Source organism: Doryrhamphus excisus, chromosome 21 (assembly GCF_030265055.1).
Source record: "Doryrhamphus excisus isolate RoL2022-K1 chromosome 21, RoL_Dexc_1.0, whole genome shotgun sequence".
Classification (NCBI taxonomy): Eukaryota; Metazoa; Chordata; class Actinopteri; order Syngnathiformes; family Syngnathidae; genus Doryrhamphus; species Doryrhamphus excisus.
The window spans coordinates 13,584,660-13,605,026 of record NC_080486.1 but is presented as its reverse complement, the minus strand read 5'-3'; the positions used below and the strand labels follow the sequence as shown (position 1 = coordinate 13,605,026).

The following is a 20,367-nucleotide window of genomic DNA, read 5'->3' as shown; positions in this document are numbered from 1 at the left end:
CCAGGCTCTGATTATGGATCAAGTTAACGATTGCCATCGCTGTCGGATTAGCGCGTGGTGGTGTACAAACGGGGGCGACACATGAGAGTTATTTTTACAATGTGGGGGACATCGAGGACGGAATCTGGCTGCCGTCAAGCCAGGACTTGGAAGGAATGACGGAGATTATCGATGAATGGTAACCAAGGATGTCAGCAGAGGAATCAATTTGTGGATGAAGTGAAACAGCGTTTCATTGTTCACAACTAGCCAGAAGATAGCATCTTATCCTGCTCACAAACTCACAAATTGTTTCAAATGTGTTGAACTACAATTTGATAAAGAAGCTGGAAAACAGTGTTGATGACGGAAAGGAAATTAATGTTGCAAAAGAGGTGATAACAAAACAGATGACCAGTGTAGATGTTGGTGGTGGTGCCACTGCTCCCATGTTCCTTTTCTAGGAAATGTATTTTTGGAGTGCCTGCAAGGGATTGGTTGGCTGCTTTCTGTGGGAAAAATGACTTTGGTTTTCATGGGGCGTTTTGGAAGGAATGAAGAAGAAGTGCTGTATTTTCTGTATTTCTCCTTATGGCACATTATGTCTTTTTTAGAAAGATGTGTGCTGAAGTGATGCCCCGCCGGCGTGGAGGTCCGTGCCCCCTCCATAGCCTCTTTTAGCTCTACACGTGCACACGTTCTCCGCTTTTTGCTGAGAGCACATTTTCCTCTGGCAAGAAGCTTTGAGGGGCGGAAGAATGAGCAGCGAGCTCGTCCACCCTCCACTAAGCTTTTCCTAACCCCCTTTGCCCTCATCTTGGCTATGCCCAAATATTAACAAAGTGCCCATTGTTTGGTCTTTCATTGAGCCAAGAGCGTATGAAGGTTTGGAGGAAGGGGGCGCAGGGAAGAAGGGGAAACAAAAAAGCAACCTGAACACGGTTCTCTGTGTTTCCTTAAAAAAAAGCCCAGCCTGGGGATGATTTCTAGAAATGGAACTATTTCCATTCTCTACGTGGCGTCACGCCACGGGACACGCTGCAAACGTATCCAACATGACTGCTGTGCCATGATAATCCAATCAAATTGCAATTTCCCTTGTCATTTCCTGCAAAAGGGCCGACCAATGACAGGTCGCCTCTTTGATCCCGCCCAACACAGCAGACCCTCTCTCACATGTCAAACTACTCATCTTTCACACGTATACTGTCGTTAGAAGGGAAATACACTAAATAACTAAGTAATAAGTAATAAGTGGTGGTGCCACTTATTATTATTTATTTTAATTATTTAAATTATTTGGGCAATTTACTGTTCACGCTGCACTTTACATTATGTTGTTCATATTTGGTGTCTATTTATTCTCCACATTATTATTATTGTTATTATTACTTATCTTCTTTTGTGTCTGTTATATGGGAGCCAGGCAACGACATTTCGTTGGCAATTTCACTACTGTGTTTTTGTGCAATGACAATAAAGGAAGTCTATCTATCTATCTATCTATCTATCTATCTATCTATCTATCTATCTATCTATCTAATAATAAGCTACATAGTCATAAACAACTACAGTAAAATAATCTAATAATACAACTGGGAATAAATACATCATGTATGAATAAATAATAATAATACAAATACAATTAAAAATAAAGAAAAAAAAAAGAAGGGAAATACACCAAAGAACAAACCGCTAGCACGCTAGCATGCATCTCGCAAGACTTCAATTCAGTGAGCTCGACTTGTGGGCTTTGCTTTTTCTTTGGCTTCTACCCATTGTCATTCAAGTTAAAGATGGGAATCGTTAATAAAAAGCTGTTATGATGGCGACCTTGGGCCAGATTACAATGGACTCCTGTATGCTGGCCAGTCAGCATTCACAGCTCCTGTCAAAAAAAATAGATATTATTGCAGAAAACTCATTCACCCCATTCAATAAGTCATAAATAACGGGTGATAATACTGGTCAATTTATTCATCGGTTCTCAAACGCACCATAATTGCTGTGAAAGGCAAAAGTGAATCTTATCTATAACTATCAAAATCTATATCTATAATTCATACAGAGTTCTAGAGGTGAATATAATCTAATAATACAAGTTCAGGTCACTTTTATTGCCCATGCTGATGGGATGAAACCGTGGGAGTATTGATCCCATTGTTTCCACCATTCAGGAAACTCCTGTGTTTTCCACTTTGGTTATTCCGAGGGGAAATGCTAGCAACTATGAAGGTGACTTTTAGATGTACAAGGCTGGATATACAGTATCCAGGAATTCTAGTCATCACTACTCAAACTACAAGAAGTATCTCACAAATCTCTGGAGGTGGGTCACACACACACAGACACACACACACACATGGATACACACACGGATACACACACATGCAGCTGCCAAGACCACAAGGGAGTGTAAATGGCTGCAAACAAACAAACAGCTAGTTGTCAGGGATGTTCGAGCAAGCTGGAAGAAGCATGAGCGCCCCAATGTGTGTGTTGGGGGGGGGGGGGGGGGGCATACAGTCGCTGGCTACAACACATGTACTACTACACGCTTTCACATTACAATGAAAAAGTCACCTGGAAATGATCTTTATTCTTCCTAAGCTGCAAAATCAACAAACACACGGTAAATACCACGCTCCTATTGGCCGGGGTAGACTAGCCAATGACTGCATTAAGAGTTGGCCAATGACCATGCAGTCATTCCACCTGAAACGCCAGTCAGAACAGAGTGGAAAAACATCCCGAGTGCAGTGATGACATTCCGGATGAGGTGCGTTACAGCTGAAAGAAATAGTCAACGAGAATGGAAATGATGTACATGTTGTTGGCGTGTTACGAACAGAGACAAATTGTAACGAGCAACCAGCGGCCATGAATCATTGTTTGGATGCTTTGTTCAAAAAAAACGACACGAGAGGAAAAAGTGGAAGGACCAGCCGAGCGAGTCCGAGGAACGTTCCTTTGAAATCCATCAAACCTCCTCCTCCTCCTCCTCCTGCAACGGTGTCCGTTTACAATGGCATCTTTGTGGCTCCACCAGGAGCCGTCCTCGCTTGGGACGGCAGGGAAAGCGGTATTGACCAACTGTCAGACCGTGTCAACGTCTGGCTTGGCCAAACGGGCACCGCGCCAGACTTCACGCCCGCTCCCGACGAGCTGGCGGATGGACTGGCTTCGTCAGGGGAAGCCTTTGATAGCACGACTGATGAAAATAATTGACCTTAAATGCTCTGGCCGGCTGCCTTTATGGCGGCTCATCGCTCCGACAAATGCACAGAACAGGTTTGTTTCAAAAAATAACAGTAAATTATGCAAATGATGCCATGACATCACCGCCCATTGCCACTAATAGATTGCAGTCCTTATAGGAATACCTGCATGGGGATAGATGGGAGGTCTTAGTTTGTACTTTTACACTTGGGTGGCGGGGGTATGCTGGAGCCTATCCCAGCGCGGGGGGGTCCACCCTGGACTGGTGGACTGGCACATACCTATGGACCATTTGGAGTGGCCAATGAAGCTAGCATGTTTTTGGGATGTGGGAGGAAACCGGAGTACCCGGAGAAAACCCACGCATGCACGGGGAGAACATGCAAACTCCACACAGAGATGCCCGAGGGTGGGATTGAACCCTGGTCTCCTAGCTGTGAGGTCTGCGCGCTAACCCCTAGACCACCGTGCAGCCCATGCACAGAACAGGTTTGTTTAAAAAAAATACCAATAAATTATTCAAATGATGCCATGACATCACCGCCCATTGCCACTAATAGATTGCAGTCCTTATAGGAATACCTGCATGGGGATACATGGGAGGGCTTAGTTTGTACTTTTACACTTAGGTGGCGGGGGTATGCTGGAGCCTATCCCAGCGCGGGGGGGTCCACCCTGGACTGGTGGACTGTCACATACCTATGGACAATTTGGAGTGGCCAATTAACCTAGCATGTTTTTGGAATGGGGGAGGAAACCGGAGTACCCGGAGAAAACCCACGCATGCACGGGGAGAACATGCAAACTCCACACAGAGATGCCCGAGGGTGGGATTGAACCCTGGTCTCCTAGCTGTGAGGTCTGCGCGTTAACCCCTAGACCACCGTGCCGCCCATGCACAGAACAGGTTTGTTTAAAAAAAATACCAATAAATTATTCAAATGATGCCATGACATCACCGCCCATTGCCACTAATAGATTGCAGTCCTTATAGGAATACCTGCATGGGGATAGATGGGAGGGCTTAGTTTGTACTTTTACACTTGGGTGGCGGGGGTATGCTGGAGCCTATCCTAGCGCGGGGGGGTCCACCCTGGACTGGTGGACTGGCACATACCTATGGACCATTTGGAGTGGCCAATGAAGCTAGCATGTTTTTGGGATGGGGGAGGAAACCGGAGTACCTGGACAAAAGTCAAACATGCACGGGGAGAACATGCAAACTCCACACAGAGATGCCAAGCAGGGAATGGAACCCAGGTCTTCCCATCTCCTGACTGTGTGGCCTGGGAATGGTTCCCGGATGCAACGTACAGCGTGTGACTTTGCGTGGTGTCCATTTGCTTTGCCGTAAATATGATTGATGTATACAGTATACGGTAGGACGCAGCCAGGTGTAACACGTGAAGCATTGACACAACAAGCGTGCTCTTTGCAGCACATGTGTTTTCTGTAAGCACCTTCCTCCACAATGGCCGGCCTCACTACGACCGCGCCGAATGTGCGAAAGTGACATTGCGACAAGAAGCTCTTGCTTTGCCGCCGACTTAAACGCTTAAGCGTCTGCATGCTGCAATTAGCGGGTTACGCTACCGTGTTGGTCCTTTCGGGAGTCGGCATGCTGCATTCCGATATAACGAGCTTATTTGGATGAGGCACACAACATGCAATAAAAGATGGATAAAGTGATTTAAGTGTTTTGAGGACCTTGGAAATACCAGGAGGTAATTTAAAAAATCAACATGACATTAAGGGCTGCTACTAATGACATTCCGAGTGCCAGGATAATCATTCCTCACAGCAAGGTGAGAATTTTAGTTTAAAAAAAAAAAGGATGAGTGAGGTCAAGTAGAGTTCAATAAGCGCAAAAGACGCGTTATCAGATTAGCATAGCCTTGAATGAGCTCCTTAATGGAGAAGATCACGATGTGACTCCTCCTTCTCCAGCAGCTGTCAGACCCAGCATTTGGACAAGTTCATAAAAAGCGAGACGGCAGGTTTTGCTAACTTTATATTCCAGGCATGAACAGCGTTGCCATATTTACACCAATCTTTGTTGTTTTCAGGTTTAGGCTGACCCCACTGCAAACATGTTTAGCATGAAGTAGCCTTAAAGGGCAGCTTCTCACCGTGAATTCACACCAGAGGCGTATTGTGGATCCCGCCGGTTCTGGCGCTCCTTTGGGGCCCGAGGGCCTTGCCACGTTTGAATCTTGTGACACGAGATCTTGTGACAGGCCGAATGATTTGTGTAACAAAATGGTTTGTTCCGAATCCCAGCGTCATCAGGGACCGTGTTGGACCTCAGAGACACGGCGACACAGCATAGACTTTCACTTCCTCTCTTTATCATTCATTCATTTTTTACCGCTTTTCCTCACGAGGGTCGCGGTGGTGCTGGAGCCTATCCCAGCTGTCTTGGGGGGAGAGGCGGGGTGGCCAGCCAATCATAGTGCACATATAGACAAACAACCATTCACACTCACATTCATACCTATGGACACTATTTCATCAAATCGTGCATTATTTGCATTTCAGTTGGATTTTTTTTCGGAAACTCCGACGTGACATTCTGCCAGTGTTTGTACCCCCCTTTCCAAAAAATGTTTTTTTTAAATACTATAGTCAAATCTGGCAATTTTTCTGTAATTATTGTGCACTTTTGGAAACGAACATGAACGCATGTGGCGCTCTTCCTAACAAGCGTGTCCCCCCCACATCTAAAAATCACAATCCTAGACGGCGGTCCTGTGGGAAACGCTGTCCAAGCCCCACCATGAAAGATGAAAATGGGCAATGAGTGGATGAGGTGAATGTGGCCAACAAGGAAGCATACTGTCCTCTCCTGTCCTCTCCTGTCAACACGGATGAGCCTAAAACGAGAGCAGACTGTAATTCTTTGTAGTCTAGTTTGCTCCATCACACAAAGAGCTGAAAAGAGTGGGTGTGAACCGTGTAATAACAAGACCTCTCTGCCCCCCCTCCCCGCCTCCCCAGGGAAGATATCAAAACAATAGCTCTGCTGGGCACACGGGGGGCATGCGGGCCCATCCTCGGGCGGCGCCGCGCAGCTGGGAATGCCGCTTTCACCTGACGCTGCACGCCGTTTAATCAAAGATGGGCTGAAAACACGAAGAGCTCTGCAAGGAATATTAACTCTGTGACGCAAGCCACAAACCTCTAATCACTGGGTCGTTAGCAGCACTCAATGGTGCACTTGTAGCTCGGCACCCCCCCCTGCACACGGGCACGTGCCGCCAAGCACTAAGCTTCTCCAAGCAACCTTTGCAAGGTAAGACATAAGTCAACAAATACACACATTTTCTTGTAAATAATCAAGAGATCAAGTAAGAAATATGTTTCTGATAAAAGAGCATTAACCTGGAATGAATACAGTCTCAAAAGTTGTAGAATTTGGGTTCTTTTCTGGAAAAATATTCCCCCAGTCCAAGAAAACCTGGACTTGAACAATCATAATGAGTGACATCAGCCCTGTGCACCTCCAATGACAAGTCACGGTGCATACACGTGTTTTTATGAAGCTGGTTTTCAGGTCTGAGTCCAGTTTTCTACACAAGAGAAGCTTTATCGCCACACGGCCGCTCATTTGCCAGCTGTCCTGAGCGACGCCCCGCTTCAAAATTCCCAAGAAATGCAGGAAAAGTCCATGTCAAGTGTGTGATAAATATACAAAAAGGATAGTTGAATGGAGCCTCTGTCAACACGTGCGTCGCCTCGGGAGGAAGCACGCTCAGAGGCCCGGACAAGAGAGACACAGCAGGGAAATACACACCTTTGTGTTCCCTCCTTGTAAAGCGGGCCCCGGCGAGGGCAGGGTCACTTATCTCAAGGGTGGGACATGGCATGGCCGACCCAGTAAATGCGGACCATTGCTCAAGACTTGACACGTTGGAGCCGCCACACCACAAAACAAAATGCCTGCAGCCTAGAAGTTTATTGTATGATTCATTATTAGTGATAATACCCAGCATTTATTTTCCTAAAGCCACTTCATTGGATGAATGCTCTCCCAATAGCTCTGTATGAATGTTATTGATTCAATTCATCACTTTATATTTGTACAATTACAGTGCTGAATATTTAACATTTTAAAAATCAAATTCATGTGCAATTAAACTGCACTTTAGTTGCATTGCAGCTAATACACTGTGCTGTGCTGCCAACATTGCCCATTCAAATTACTGTCAAATTAAACTAGCAGTAGATACTATTTTAATTTTTAGCATTTGAATACATTACGTGACCATCTGGCGAGAAAATCGAGTTTTGTGCTCGCTGTGAATACGAATCACTGATATATCTTCTCCACTAAAATAGTCTTTCGCTCAGCCTCATTTCCCATTCTACCGCTCGTTTCGACATACCGGCGTAGCCCCATTGGGCGGGGTAGTCTTTCACAGTGGAAACATTCCACCGACTCCAAGTTCTAACACCGCCCGGCAAGGACTGCCCCGATGTCACACGCGATTAACTCACCCAAGCGCAAAAATTGATAAGATGCCCTGCGCTCGTGCTCGCTATGCAACATATCGTTGTTAATATTAGCTTGGTCTTCAGGGGAGCTAGCGGCACTGATGTGCCGAGCTAAAAAAACAAAACAAAACACTTACCAATCACCTCGTGTAGCTCATAATCATCTTTGTTGATGGACCAGGGTTGGGAACTCAGGTCCTCCGACATTGCTGGGGTATCTGTTGCCAGCGTACGCCGTGTCGAAGAACAAATGTCGGCTCCACAGGCTGTGCGTAAAAACAAGTCCAAGTAATCCAAAGAGCAGGAACAAGGGCGACACTTTCCCTTCTTTGCGAATCCTGCAGCACTCCTGTCATTCCCAAAGTTTGACACAAGCCTGGCGGCCCCGCCTACCGCATTCCTCCTCAGCTAATGTGGACTTCCTCGACGGCCATGTTGCTTGTGGGCAAGGCATGGCTTCCTGTCAACTTTGCTAGCATTGTTCGGCAAGTAATTATAAACTACCGGCGACTGGCAAATCTCACCGTACGCGGGCACGACACCGTTGACTGTTTAGGCTTCCAACACGGTGTTGTTTGTTTTAAAACATGTTCACACAACAGCACACCGAGTGTTTAAATGACCCACCAGCCATCTCTGTTTACAACAAGGCACAATGGATTCCGCCACACTTCAAATGGAGGTCTACTTTGTATTATTGTCTTATTTAGACTTGGAGGCGGTAGCGCCCCATTTGGCAAGTGTACACGAAGCAAAACTGCATATTTCACTGACAGAAGTACGTGTTACTGATAAGGACCCCATTATTATCAAAACACGACTGACTGACTCACACGAGACGCTGCCTGACAACCCAAAAGCAGGGTATGACACTTACTCACTTCCGGGAAAATGGGCGTTACGTGCTGCAAGACTGTGTCTTTTGATTGGCCAGGCAAAGAACGACGGGCTGCGATTGGATAGTGATTGATTTCCTGACAGAAAACAAATGTAATTCATGTCATTCATGTTCACTGGCGACACCAAAGGGGGCGGTTGCACTTACATTCAAGACAAGATTAGCACAATCACGACACGTGCTGGACAATATTTTTTTATTTCATTATTCATGGCGTTTCCTGATATATTTTACACATTGTGTGTTGTGATAAATTGTTGTAAATTGACTGTAATATACACATTAAAATGAAATGTAAAGGTGCAGTGACAGGAGACAGTCAGTAAAAAAAAGCATGTGACAGTACTGCATACACACTTCCTCTTTAGCTTTCCTTTCAACGAGACAAGTGAAAAGGAAGTGTTGAAACAGAAAATGGCAGTGAAATTGTGGTTCAAATAAACTCTATAAAAATAGCTTTCAAAGTAATCACATTTTTTTAAAAATACAACATTGTAGAGCATTTATATAAATGTAACATAAACATTGCATGAGTCCAAAACTTTTTTAGCTGAATAACTGGCCAAAACTATGGCAATGAAAGAGCTTTGGCCAGCCGCTCCCAAAACCAGGCCTGAGTCCAAGGGTTTGTGTAGTCACATACAGTCAGGAAGCTGAGGATTCTTGGAAATTGTTTTGTCATGCCTTTGTAAACAACGGGGATGAGACGCTTATTCCGAGCTCCTGTCACGGTACAAGGACACAAAGGTGAAGAGGCGTAAAATACCACAGAACTGAGATGTTTCACTCACCAGGCGAGAGGCTGAGAGCAAATTTGGTCTGAAAATCACATGCGTCACTGTCTAGGTAGTCATCTGAGATGACAGCCACCACCCGCTTGCACCTGCGGCATCACATAACACAATCTCACTTCATTACATCGCCCTGTCCAAAAATAAAGTGCGGCACAAAGCGTCTAACATGTTAAAACACCACATGAAAGTTGAACAACTCTAGTTGAAATTAAGAACGAGGAGCTTCTTGTGGAGACATTTTCCACATACATGTCCTGTACTTGAGCATTAATACCGCAGTCTGTTGCATGAAAAACATATTAAGCCATTGCATTGTCCGATATGCAGCTGCGGTGGAAGTGCAATCAGGAAGTGGCGATCACGCGATCCCTACCTCTTCTCAATGAGCTCACTGGTGATGGTCCAAACACACGATCCGGGCAGGACGTTTCTGTCGAACACGCAGAGTTTCAGCTTGTAGTCCGTCTGCTCCAACTGCCGGATCATCTCGTGCACAAACGCGATGTCGCTACTGCAGTAGCAAATGAAGGCGTCGAACAGCTCCGGAGTACCTGACCACAAGATTAGCATTTATGCAGTAGGTCGTTAAACACAGCACAGCACTCCTGTCATATATGGAGGATCTTTGGCATAAACACATTGGTTGTATATTAATTTAAGAGTTTATTGATGAGTATATTATCTGTATGGAGAAGTCCTGCCCCCCCACCCCTGAGTTAGGATAATATGGCTACCAGGATACTTGAGTTGCATCACACAGTAAACATGAGATGCAGACAATGCCAATCAAAGATAAATGTTTCGACCTAAACAACAACCAAATGAATATGAATGCAAGTTCCAATAAATTGTTCCAAAGTGTCAACCAGCAGCTTCCTGACCTTCCGGGTCATCGCCCAGGGTGAGTCCAGACTTCTCATGGGTGCGAGGCACGCAGCTGTCCACCTCATGGACCTGCAGGGGGCGCTCGGCCCGTTTCTTCAAACCTTCGCGATACTTCCGCACATCTTCCTCTGATTGGAAATAAGACAAAAAGTGTGAAAACATTGTACATCCACACACATTTGTTGCTTCTTCACTAGAAATTCAATTTATGGCACGTTTAATCACTGTAGGTGATTTTAAAAAATAGTTTGATTAAAGACAATGCACTTTGTAAATACGGTATTTAGTCACGTGAGCGGGACAGAACCCGGAAGCAGACAGTGACTCAAAAAAGGGAACGTTGTTTGTGATTGATAGTGTACAAAAAGTGTACTTCCACACAAATTAACACATTTGTTGGTTGTTCTCTAGAGATTTGCGGCACGTTTAATCAACACAGGTGTTGAAAATTGCTGTTTTTAAACACGATACGTGCACGTGAACATAGGTAGTCACGTGAACAGGACAGAACCCGGAATCAGGAAGTGACTAACAAGAGGGAAGGCGGTTCGTGTTTATGATTGACAGTGTAAAAAACAATGTACCGCCACACCAAATTATACATTCGATGTTTTTATGTCACGTTTAATCACCACTGATGTTGAACATGCTTGTTTTTAAGACATAGGTGTACGTCGTAAAGATGGTAGATAGTCACGTGAGCGTGACAGAACCCCGAAGCACTTAGTGAGTGATAAAAGGTAACATGTTATATTATCTGACATGTGTTTAGGATTGGTAACTACACCTAAAGTGCATAATTGAACGCCAAGTAAAATGATACCCATGAGAGGGCGAAGATCCTCCACAATGTCTCTCCGTTCCACGTCCTCCAAGATGGACAAGAGCTTCCCCACGGTGGCCTCGGCCGGACCCGCCTGCCAGTCTTCCAGGAGTCTCAAGGTGGGGTCCTGGAGCCTCTGGTAGTTGACGATCTCCAGGTAGGAGAAGCCCATGGCCTCCGCCACCAGCGTCCAGTCGGCGGCCACCACGTTCTTGGGGTTGAGATAAAGTGCCAGCTTCTTCCTGACGCTCATGTTGAGGACGACGAGGGGGGCCGTGGAAAGATCCACGGGGGAGTCCGCCATGTTCGGAATCTTTGATACTTTCTCTGTTTTTTTTCCCCTCAAGCTGAACTAAAAAGTTGCACTATGCACCTGATACGAGGAGCAGGAAGTGGTGATGTTAACTACGTCACGCGTGGGAGGAGAAGTTCACTCTTCTTCTTCCACATGTCCTGCGGCCTACAGGAGTGTACATCATGCTGGCTTTCGAATATGTTGACTATGTAGATGAAATAATGCTTAGATGCCAGTATGATGCGGTTCAATCACATGACTGCATTATGAGGTCACGTGAGGCGTCTTCCTTCCTGCAGTTTCATTTTCTTCTCTGCGTGTCACTTCCTCTAAAGAGCTTCTGCTCTATTCTGCAACACTTTTGTTGTTTCTGGAACCGCCAGAGAGAGAAATAAGACATTTGGAGCAGAAGATATGGTCGGAAAGCAGAGAGATGGTTACAACACCTCCGGTGTGCCACAAGAGAAGCGCCATGTTGCCGCAGCAACACAACAGGAAGTGCTGCCGCAAGGTCCACAGAGTATGACTTCATGTGTGTGAGCAGCACCGCTACTTCAGTACACCACAATAAAGCAATAAACAATAAAAATAGCTCCGATAATTTAAGCAACTGTGCAGGTGAGCAAATCAAGCGCTCCTTTTCCTCCTGGCTGTGGTAACTCCCCCTGAGCTCACTTGGAAATAAACATCCACATCACATGTGCCAATGCTCAATGGGGGGCGAGGGGTGGGGGGGCTTCCCACCACACCGGCTGCTCGGAGCATGTCCCCAAATACAGCGCACCTTGTTGCGCACCTCCCACTCTGGTCATGACATTTGATGAGGTCAAATCAATAGGTACACTTGGTCAAATCCAGTCCTGACCTCCAGGTGACAAACTACACTTAAATCTAACTAAAGAAAGTAGATATAAAAAGATGAAGCACACAGTTTATAAAAAAAGATGTCATGTTTATGCATGCGGCCCTGAGGAACCCCCCCGCCGTACAATATTCATGTGCTGCTGACGAGGTAGCTACATCAGGTTCTTGCTTCTGGAGAAATAGAAATCAACGCCTCTGTCCCGATGCTGTTTGGGGGGGTGAGACGATCCTTTCTTCCCCCTCGGCACGATGCCGCCCTGAAAAGGAACGCGTCACTCCACACGTGTTCCTTCCACGTGATTAGTTTGGGAATAGACTCACCGCTTTCTTGTTCACGTGTCTGCTCCATTCGGGCGCCACCACGACCGGGGACGGGTACGTCTCACCGAGGGACACGTCGGCGTGAGACAGCGTCGCCGTGCTGAGCGTCCACGGCGTGTGGACGTCGGCGCCTCGGATTTTCTGCAGCTCGGGAAGCCAAAGACGCACAAAGTCACCCTGAGGAGGAAGATGAGAGGGGGGGTGGGGTGAATCCCATCCCAGCATCACCAGACACGATGCCGCCGCCGCCAGGGAAATGTACGTTAGCATCGTAGTCCAGGCCTTGCTTGATCATGTTGAACTTCCTGTTCTCTCTGGGGTCGTTTCCGATCCCGGCGCTGTACAGCCAGTTGCCATAGTTACTGCACACGTCATGGTCCACCTTAAAAGCAGCGGCATCACATGACCACGATGCCTTCACTGACAACAAGTCACCACTGATGCTAAGTAGAAGGTCGTATGAAGGACAAACTCAACAGTTTTTATGCTAAAAAGATAAAAGTAGTCAAATAAACGAGAGCAGTGAAGTGTACACCACTATGAAAAATCTATCATAATCAATTAATAATCATTAAATTACTTACCAAAAGGGACTCGAACCACTCGGCCCCCATCCTCCAGTCCAGGCCCAGGTCCTTGGTGAGGAAGCTGGCCACATTTTGGCGCCCTCTGTTGGACATGAAGCCGGTCGCGGCCAGTTCCCTCATGTTGGCGTCCACGAAGGGGACCCCGGTGCGCCCCTCTGGACACGAGAATTCCATGAGTACAGATTCCAACACATTCCGACATCCTGGGATTATTGCTGTGCAAACCTTGCCACGCAGTGAAAAGCCGCACGTCCTTTTTCCAGGGAACGGATTTATCCTGAAGTCCTGAAGGGAGACGTTGAAAGCATTTTTACTTGATGGGAACGACAACAAAAACTAAATCAACTTATCAGGTTTTTACCTTTGACTTGAAACAGACGATTTCCATATTTGAGCGCCACAAACTTGAAGTAATCTCGCCACAAAAGCTCAAAAATGACCCTGGCAATAAAAACAGTATGAATATAATAATAATAATAATATTCCTAATACATCTAAAATAAGCTCTGTATGAAAGAATCTGCCTTACATCTCTACCAAAGTTAATAATAATAATAATAATAATTTGATAGTGTGACTCCTTACCAATACGTGCTCTGATTGGCCGTGCGCTCCCTCTCGTACTTGCGTACCTGATGATAAATATGGCGAGGTGAAATGCAGCCCAAGGCCAGCCTGCAGAGTGGGAACTCGTTATGAGGGATTGCCACTTATTTATAGATCAAATACTAAAATAAAAAACACTGACCAGGGTGCAAATTTGGTGGAATAGTCCACGCCCACTAGCCCGTTACGTGTCTCCTTGTACGACGCCACCGCATCCTACGGGAAAGACTTGGTTAAGTTTAGCATATAGCTCCACGTGTTGGTGTAAATAACACAATAAGCTGCACTCACCGTGTCCCAGAAATAGTGCTGAAGTCTGGCCAGTGCCTGACTTTCTCCGCCTGCGCATGGAAAAGCGGAGCGTGGGTCCTTCACGGGCTCTGCGGGAGGAAATCAGGAATTAGACGAGAACAAAACAGACAAATCATCCACGGCTGCAAAAAAATCCACCTGTCTGCTGCAGGTCTTCCGCGCTGGGAATGGCTCCCTCTTGCAGTCCTTGGGGGAGGGGTCTAAGGCGGTCCGGGGTCGGGAACTCAGGCCTGACGTGACTTCTGGATTCCACTTCCTTTCTGAACTGAGTGTAAACATCTGGAAGCCTGACAACAAAAGGACAACTCATCTAATCGGTCATGATGCTGAAGAGGAGCAACAGTGACATCTACTGGCGAAAGTGCGTATTGCAACAAACACGATACTACTGTTTCGGTGGGACACATTTGATTTTTCACAATGTTATGTTAAAAAAGTACAAAAGTATTGACTAAAAACCTTTAAAAAACAATATAATAATAATAGTGAAATATTGTTAAAGACAAAAAGCATTTAGCCAGTTTGTTCACACACAAAAGGTAAAGGAAAAGAGAAAAATATTAACTTTATAACAAATGTTTTTAATTTTAATTGAAAAACTAAATAATCGTATTATATTTATAATTTTTAATGTGTTAACTTTGATCAAAATGTGACTTAAACTCTGCTTTGCCAGTATTTTGAGGCCTTTTCCAAGAACCGCTTTGTTTACACTTCTGATTGGTTGGGGCCTCCAGCGCCACCTGCTGCTTGGGCGGCCTGACGACGCATTTCTAATGTGGACAGAGGAAGGTATTGTTGCTTTTTAACTGCCAAATGATGGAAGATTTATTTTATAAACCGAAGAGTGCTTTTTGTTTCCCATAAAAGACGTGAATGGCTCCTTCACAGCCCATCTTCTGCTTGTGTGTCACCTTGCCATGTGCGGAAATGGAAGATCTTCTCGGTGGTAGAGCGTGGACCCCCAGCAGGTGTGCACTTTGACCTTCATGCGAGCGCACGCGTCCTTCACTCCTTTCTCCACAGTCAGCTCTTCGGAAGTGACCTGGAACGGGATGAGAGGAAGGCGAGGTCGAGGCATGAATATCGTTTTATTCTGGTCCTGCATGGTGGAGTACGAGGGAGACAGAGAGAAAGCACCTCTTCATGGAAAGCGACGGCGCTGACGGAGCCCAGTTGCTGGATAAGGTCGGCGACGACTTCCTCTGGCTTGCCCCGTCTTACCACGAGGTTGCTGTGGTGTACACACACACACACACACACACACACACACACACACACACACACACACACACACACACACACACACACACACACACACACACACACACACACACACACACAGGTTAGCAGCATGCCAGGCAAGCTGCATCCTGGAGAGAAGGATAGGAAGGATTCCCATGGCTGAACAGCAGCAGACATGTTAGCATAAACACAGATGTGTCCTGGTCCGGCTGCACCTGCATGAGTGGGCTCTCACAGCAAAGGGAAGCATGAAATATCGGAACATCATCATTCCAGACACAAACAGACAGCCGCAAGTCATCAGATGTTTACCTGCCCTTGTTGACCAAAGTCTTCCTCAGATCTCGGATACTTTCCAGCAAGAAGCGCAAACGGAAAGGTCCGGTTTTTGGGAGGTTGTAGTTGTACGTTCCCACGTAGTGTCTGGGGTCAAAGCAGTACAGCGGCACAATGTAGTCCGCGTGCTTTTGAGCAAAGTGGAACAGCTGCAATGAACAAGACGTGTTATTGTCATTTCTATTCACTATACAATAAATGTATAGATTCTTGTATACTGTTCAGTCTTCTCAACCTCAATGTTTTGTGCTACTACAAGATTCTTAAAGGTATTTAAGATGTGTGTGTGTTGCTCATTTCATTTGAAACACACGTGTGTTTTATTTTGGAGTGCAACCGGAAGTGAAAACGATTAATGATAAACCTTTTGTTACTATTTCACACTGCCCTTGTTATATTATAAGTTTCCACTTGTCATGGAGTGGTGTTTTACTTTTGACTTGACGTTTAGAGTTGATTGAGCCTAAAATGATTTATTGCGAAAGACTTTTCCGGAAGTTGAGGCTCGTTATGGCGTTGAGTGCAACACGAGCTTGATGGTGGTGATGTACATAACGCTGCGAACTCGTCTTAAAATGTCACTAAGAAGCTTAGTTTTAGCTTGACGTATGAAATGTTTACGCTGAAGGTAAGCGTCTAAGATGAATTCTATAGTTACTTCAAATGTCCTACAATGGCTTTATTATGAAAGTCGTAGGCAGGAAGTTCCGGTTGCTCGTTAGCTAAATTAGCTGTGCAAATCTGAATCGTGAAACCGTACACACATGATCTAAAATGTCACTCAACTTTTGTTTTAACTTAATAATAATAATAATAGCTGTTGCTCCACATACAAGCAGTTGAGCTGAATTGTACAATCATCGAGTTTAAGGACCTGTGACGGTGTTATTTTGAAAGGCTGGACCGGAAAATCCTACTGCTAGCGAGCTAAAGCTAGCCGTGCAAAACTAGCTTTGTAGCGACGATGTAAACAAATCAAACTGAGATATGTCATTGAAAACGTTAGCATGCATTGCAAAACGCTAATTACGATAATTAAAGTCAGACTTTAAGACAACTGGGACGTACATGAGCTGGAGTTGTTTGGTCTTACCTCATTGTCGTGGAGTCTTAAGTCGTTTCTTAGTAAACAAATAATAGTCCGTGAAGCAGACATGGTTTTTGTTGTCTTTAGCTAGGAAGAACAACCACAATCTTCTCAGCGGTCCGTCTGAGGCAGCTTCTCGCCGGGTCTGACTCCCTTCCTTCGGCTCACGTTCCAGCTGAGAGTCGGTCACGTTGACACACACGTTACCAAACAGGTTACAAAACAACACTTTTATAAGATGTTTTTTTTTTTACTTCAACTATTTCTTTTCATCTTAAGTGCTTGGATAAATAAATGTTTTAAAACAAAATGGGTGGTTCAGGTTTATAAACTTGTGAGTCGTTTCCATTCATGTCATCATTGAGATGTCTTATTATGAACACATTTCAATCAGAAATGTAAAACATGAATTATTGTATCAGCTTTTTCTTTTCAGATATGATAACTTGTGATGTTCACAGAAATTAAACTTCAACGCTTATTTTCATTGCCGTTTGAAGTAAATAAACACACACATTCAACAGAAAAAAGGGAATTAGACCTTTGATTTATTAAGTTAGATGTACAAAAGATCAATAACTTGATAAAGTTGAATTGTGGAGGCTTTGTCATGAAGACAAATTCAAAGTGAGTCCCGATCCAAAGCTCCTCAGAGACAATCTACTGTGGAACACAGCTATGAGACGTCTTATAATGTTGAGGAGTGTCATACAAAAGTGCAGAACAAAGTGTATTTACAGAATATATATATATTTATATATGTTTCCGTATAAAAAAGTGTTTTTTTTTTTTTTTACAAGTAGGTAAGGCACAGACGAGAGCGAAATAAAAAGATTTGATCATTGCTGTTGAAAGTGCCACGGCAGCGTCAAAACAAGCTTTTTGTTTTTGGTGATTTGCTTGGCGTCTTTCAGCGAGCAAAGCAAAGTAAAGGCAACGGTGAGACACTTCCTGTCGTCTTGGCAACGCGACGCCGCATCAGGTTTTTCAACAACAAGAAAAGAATTAATACTGGAAGTCAACCCAACCTGAATGTTTCTTCCACATCCTCTTTGGCCTGGAGTCAACGGCGGCCGCTGTTGCTGCTTGAGCCGTCTTGGTAGGAAATCACGTATAAAAGTCTAGAAAAATATCTCCTCAGGTGATTATCCTGCATGGTGGAAAAGGTCACGTGATATCAAAAAAAGTGCAATCCTAGTTTAAAAAACATTCAGGCTTAGAAAGTCTTATGGTAAGGCGCTGATGAGAAATACTTGGAGTATAAAAAGATTGTGAGGGGTGGCGTTACAGTACTACCAACACCAGTCCGCTAAGTGCATGAGAGCGGGCCTTGGGGGGGGGGCTCAGAAGCCCCCCTGCACAAAGGGATGGCTGAGCAAAACGTCGGCGGTGGGCCTCCACTTCTCCTCCACAAAGACCTGCCGCAGGAAGTCCCTGCAGGCGTCGGACACGCCCTCCGGAAGCGTGGGCTTGGTGGGCTGGGTGGCGATCTTAAAGATGGCCGCCATGGCCTCGTACTCGGCCCAGGGGGGCTTCTGGGTGAGCATCTCCACCACGGTGCAGGCCACGCTCCTGCAGACACGCACGCAAGAACATCACGTGACGGACGTCATCACGCGCATCTCAACCGGCGTCCTTCTTACCACACGTCGGCTTTGCGGCCGTAGCCCTCCCCGTTGATGACTTCCGGGCTCATCCAGTAGGGGGTCCCGGTGACGGACTTGATGCCGGTGCCGGACATGCAGATGGTCTGGATGCGTTTGCTGGCTCCAAAGTCTCCCAGCTTGACGTTCCCGGAGGAATCCCGCAGGATGTTGGCACCTGGGTGGGCGGAAGAGAAGCCGAGCAAGACGCCGTTACTAAAGAGGCTCTGGAGGACCTGAAAACACCTGCAAAGAAAACCTGGACCGGCCTAGACGCTCGAGGGCCAATCACGTGTCAGGATTTATTTTTGTTGGAATTATTCCATAAAACATCCCTCCGAAAAGAACATGACAATAATGAAAATGTATATATTTCTAAAGATAGTATTTATTCAAATTAAGAAAAAAACTAATGTTATAATTTTGCTGTTTTATCATAATCTTAGCACACTTAGCAAATGTTTTTATTTTTTTAAATATTTCATATTTAGATTAAATATGATATTATATTAATATTGAATATTATTTTAATATTAATTTAATATACAATAAATATTTATTATTATTATTATTATTTTAACATTACTTTAATATACAATAATATTTATAATAATTATTATTTTAATATTAATTTAATATACAATAATATTTATAATAATAATAATTATTATTATTTTAATATTAATTTAATATACAATAATATTTATAACAATAATAATTATTATTTTAATATTAATTTAATATACAATAATATTTATAATAATAATTATTATTATTTTAATATTAATTTAATATACAATAATATTTATAATAATAATTATTATTATTTTAATATTAATTTAATATATGTATACATGTTTTTATTCTTGTCATAGTTTTTATTTTTAATTTCCAAGGAGTAAGTGTCACACTTTGGTGCAGATCTGGAAAAAGGCCCCCCCTCGTATTTCCCACCAATGAAATCTATTCAGTTGTCCATCTAGAACGTTCTTCCTAAAGATGGCGTCCATGCCCCCCCCACCCCGCCCCCACCCCATCCTAACTGCAGCAAAGGTGTTTGTTTGCCTCCTCGTGGACTCGACAGGAAGCGCTAACAGCTTTTTGGTGTGGAACAAATCCCACCGCCGGCCGCCTGCGTCCATCTTGTTTTTTCCATTCAGACGCGACCTTTCCCTCCTCGCTCCCGCTGAGGTGACTCAAAGCGCTCGTGACCGCTAAAGCAAAGATTTTCCAAACATTTTTAGAAGCGTGCCGTTTCTCCGCCACTCCCCGCCAAAAAGGAAGCAAAGAGAAGGTTTGTGTTGCGTAAGCCGGCGTTAGAAATAGCCCCGCCCTTCCCAGCCAGGAGGAAATGAGCCAAGAGTGGCGCTTGTCACCTTTGATGTCTCGGTGGACGATCATGTTGCTGTGCAGGTAGGACACGCCCTGCAGGATCTGCCTGCTGTACCTCCTGGTCACCTTCTCCGTCAGCGCCCCGTAGGCCTTCAGCTGGTCCTTGATGGAACCCTGAGGTCAGAACGAGTCCGTCAGCGTCAAAATGGGACAGACGTAAAAAAAAAACAGGAAGCGGTGTCATGCAAACACGCACCCCGGGCATGAACTCCACAAAGATGGTGAGCTTCCTGTGCTCCAGGTCTCGCAGACAGCCGTAGTACTGCACGATGCGGTCGTGGCGAAGGTTCTTCAGCAGCTGAATCTCGCACTCCAGAGCGTTGACCTCCTGCACCCCAAAACATTGAGACGCCGCGCCCCACGACTCGGCTTTTTCTTCACGCTCACCTTGCTGGTTTCCTGACAGTCGGGGTCAAAGGGCACCTGCTTGGCGGCCAGCTCCCGGCCCGTGTCGGCGTCGTAGCACAGGTACACCTCCCCGAAGGCCCCGCGCCCCAGCAGCTTGCCCTGCCGCCAGTTGACCGGCGCCCGCGGTGCTGCAAGAGCCACAAAGAAGTCACGCCATCGCACGTGAGAGGAAGCCAGAA

General features: G+C 45.2%; 4 protein-coding genes across 6 annotated transcripts in view; all 4 read right to left on the bottom strand.

The window, feature by feature from the left end:
• oxsr1b (oxidative stress responsive kinase 1b) overlaps positions 1 to 8,568 on the bottom strand; it is a 34,120-nt gene extending 25,552 nt beyond the window's left edge. For both annotated transcript variants that reach the window (XM_058060258.1, XM_058060260.1), the window contains exon 1: positions 7,830 to 8,568. In XM_058060258.1, coding sequence (XP_057916241.1) covers positions 7,830 to 7,899 — 70 coding nt within the window. In that variant the 5' untranslated portion in view covers positions 7,900 to 8,568. The remainder of the gene's footprint in view (positions 1 to 7,829) is intronic.
• Positions 8,569 to 8,775: 207 nt separating this feature from the next.
• Positions 8,776 to 11,895, bottom strand: myd88 (MYD88 innate immune signal transduction adaptor). Its single transcript, XM_058060553.1, has 5 exons — positions 11,093 to 11,895; positions 10,266 to 10,397; positions 9,758 to 9,935; positions 9,382 to 9,473; positions 8,776 to 9,313 (listed from the first exon to the last, which is right to left on the bottom strand). Exons 1-5 carry the CDS (start codon positions 11,394 to 11,396, stop codon positions 9,159 to 9,161), a joined length of 861 nt encoding a protein of 286 aa, XP_057916536.1. The 5' UTR covers positions 11,397 to 11,895; the 3' UTR covers positions 8,776 to 9,158.
• A 237-nt stretch (positions 11,896 to 12,132) lies between these two features.
• cry-dash (cryptochrome DASH) lies at positions 12,133 to 17,046 on the bottom strand. The gene is made up of 14 exons (XM_058060551.1): positions 16,752 to 17,046; positions 15,635 to 15,807; positions 15,218 to 15,311; positions 14,992 to 15,122; positions 14,216 to 14,364; positions 14,057 to 14,145; positions 13,908 to 13,981; positions 13,745 to 13,834; positions 13,521 to 13,600; positions 13,385 to 13,444; positions 13,157 to 13,314; positions 12,835 to 12,954; positions 12,573 to 12,749; positions 12,133 to 12,508 (listed from the first exon to the last, which is right to left on the bottom strand). Exons 1-14 carry the CDS (start codon positions 16,812 to 16,814, stop codon positions 12,404 to 12,406), a joined length of 1,563 nt encoding a protein of 520 aa, XP_057916534.1. The 5' UTR covers positions 16,815 to 17,046; the 3' UTR covers positions 12,133 to 12,403.
• A 229-nt stretch (positions 17,047 to 17,275) lies between these two features.
• map3k22 (mitogen-activated protein kinase kinase kinase 22) overlaps positions 17,276 to 20,367 on the bottom strand; it is a 31,063-nt gene continuing 27,971 nt past the window's right edge. For both annotated transcript variants that reach the window (XM_058060388.1, XM_058060389.1), the window contains exons 14-18: positions 20,168 to 20,316; positions 19,977 to 20,108; positions 19,765 to 19,894; positions 18,389 to 18,566; positions 17,276 to 18,317 (exon numbers count right to left, since the gene is read on the bottom strand). In XM_058060388.1, the coding sequence (XP_057916371.1) occupies positions 18,089 to 18,317; positions 18,389 to 18,566; positions 19,765 to 19,894; positions 19,977 to 20,108; positions 20,168 to 20,316 (818 nt within the window). In that variant the 3' untranslated portion in view covers positions 17,276 to 18,088. The remainder of the gene's footprint in view (positions 18,318 to 18,388; positions 18,567 to 19,764; positions 19,895 to 19,976; positions 20,109 to 20,167; positions 20,317 to 20,367) is intronic.

Coding starts and splice junctions, on each gene's coding strand:
- cry-dash (XM_058060551.1), bottom strand. CDS start 16,814: ATGTCTGCTTCACGGACTATTATTTGTTTACTAAGAAACGACTTAAGA. Junction 13,982..14,056: donor AGCACTATTTCTGGGACACG/GTGAGTGCAGCT, acceptor TCTTTCCCGTAG/GATGCGGTGGCGTCGTACAA. Junction 12,750..12,834: donor GCCTGGACTACGATGCTAAC/GTACATTTCCCT, acceptor CTTCCTCCTCAG/GGTGACTTTGTGCGTCTTTG.
- myd88 (XM_058060553.1), bottom strand. CDS start 11,396: ATGGCGGACTCCCCCGTGGATCTTTCCACGGCCCCCCTCGTCGTCCTC. Junction 9,936..10,265: donor CCTGGGCGATGACCCGGAAG/GTCAGGAAGCTG, acceptor TCTTGTGGTCAG/GTACTCCGGAGCTGTTCGAC. Junction 9,474..9,757: donor AGTGAGCTCATTGAGAAGAG/GTAGGGATCGCG, acceptor GTGATGCCGCAG/GTGCAAGCGGGTGGTGGCTG.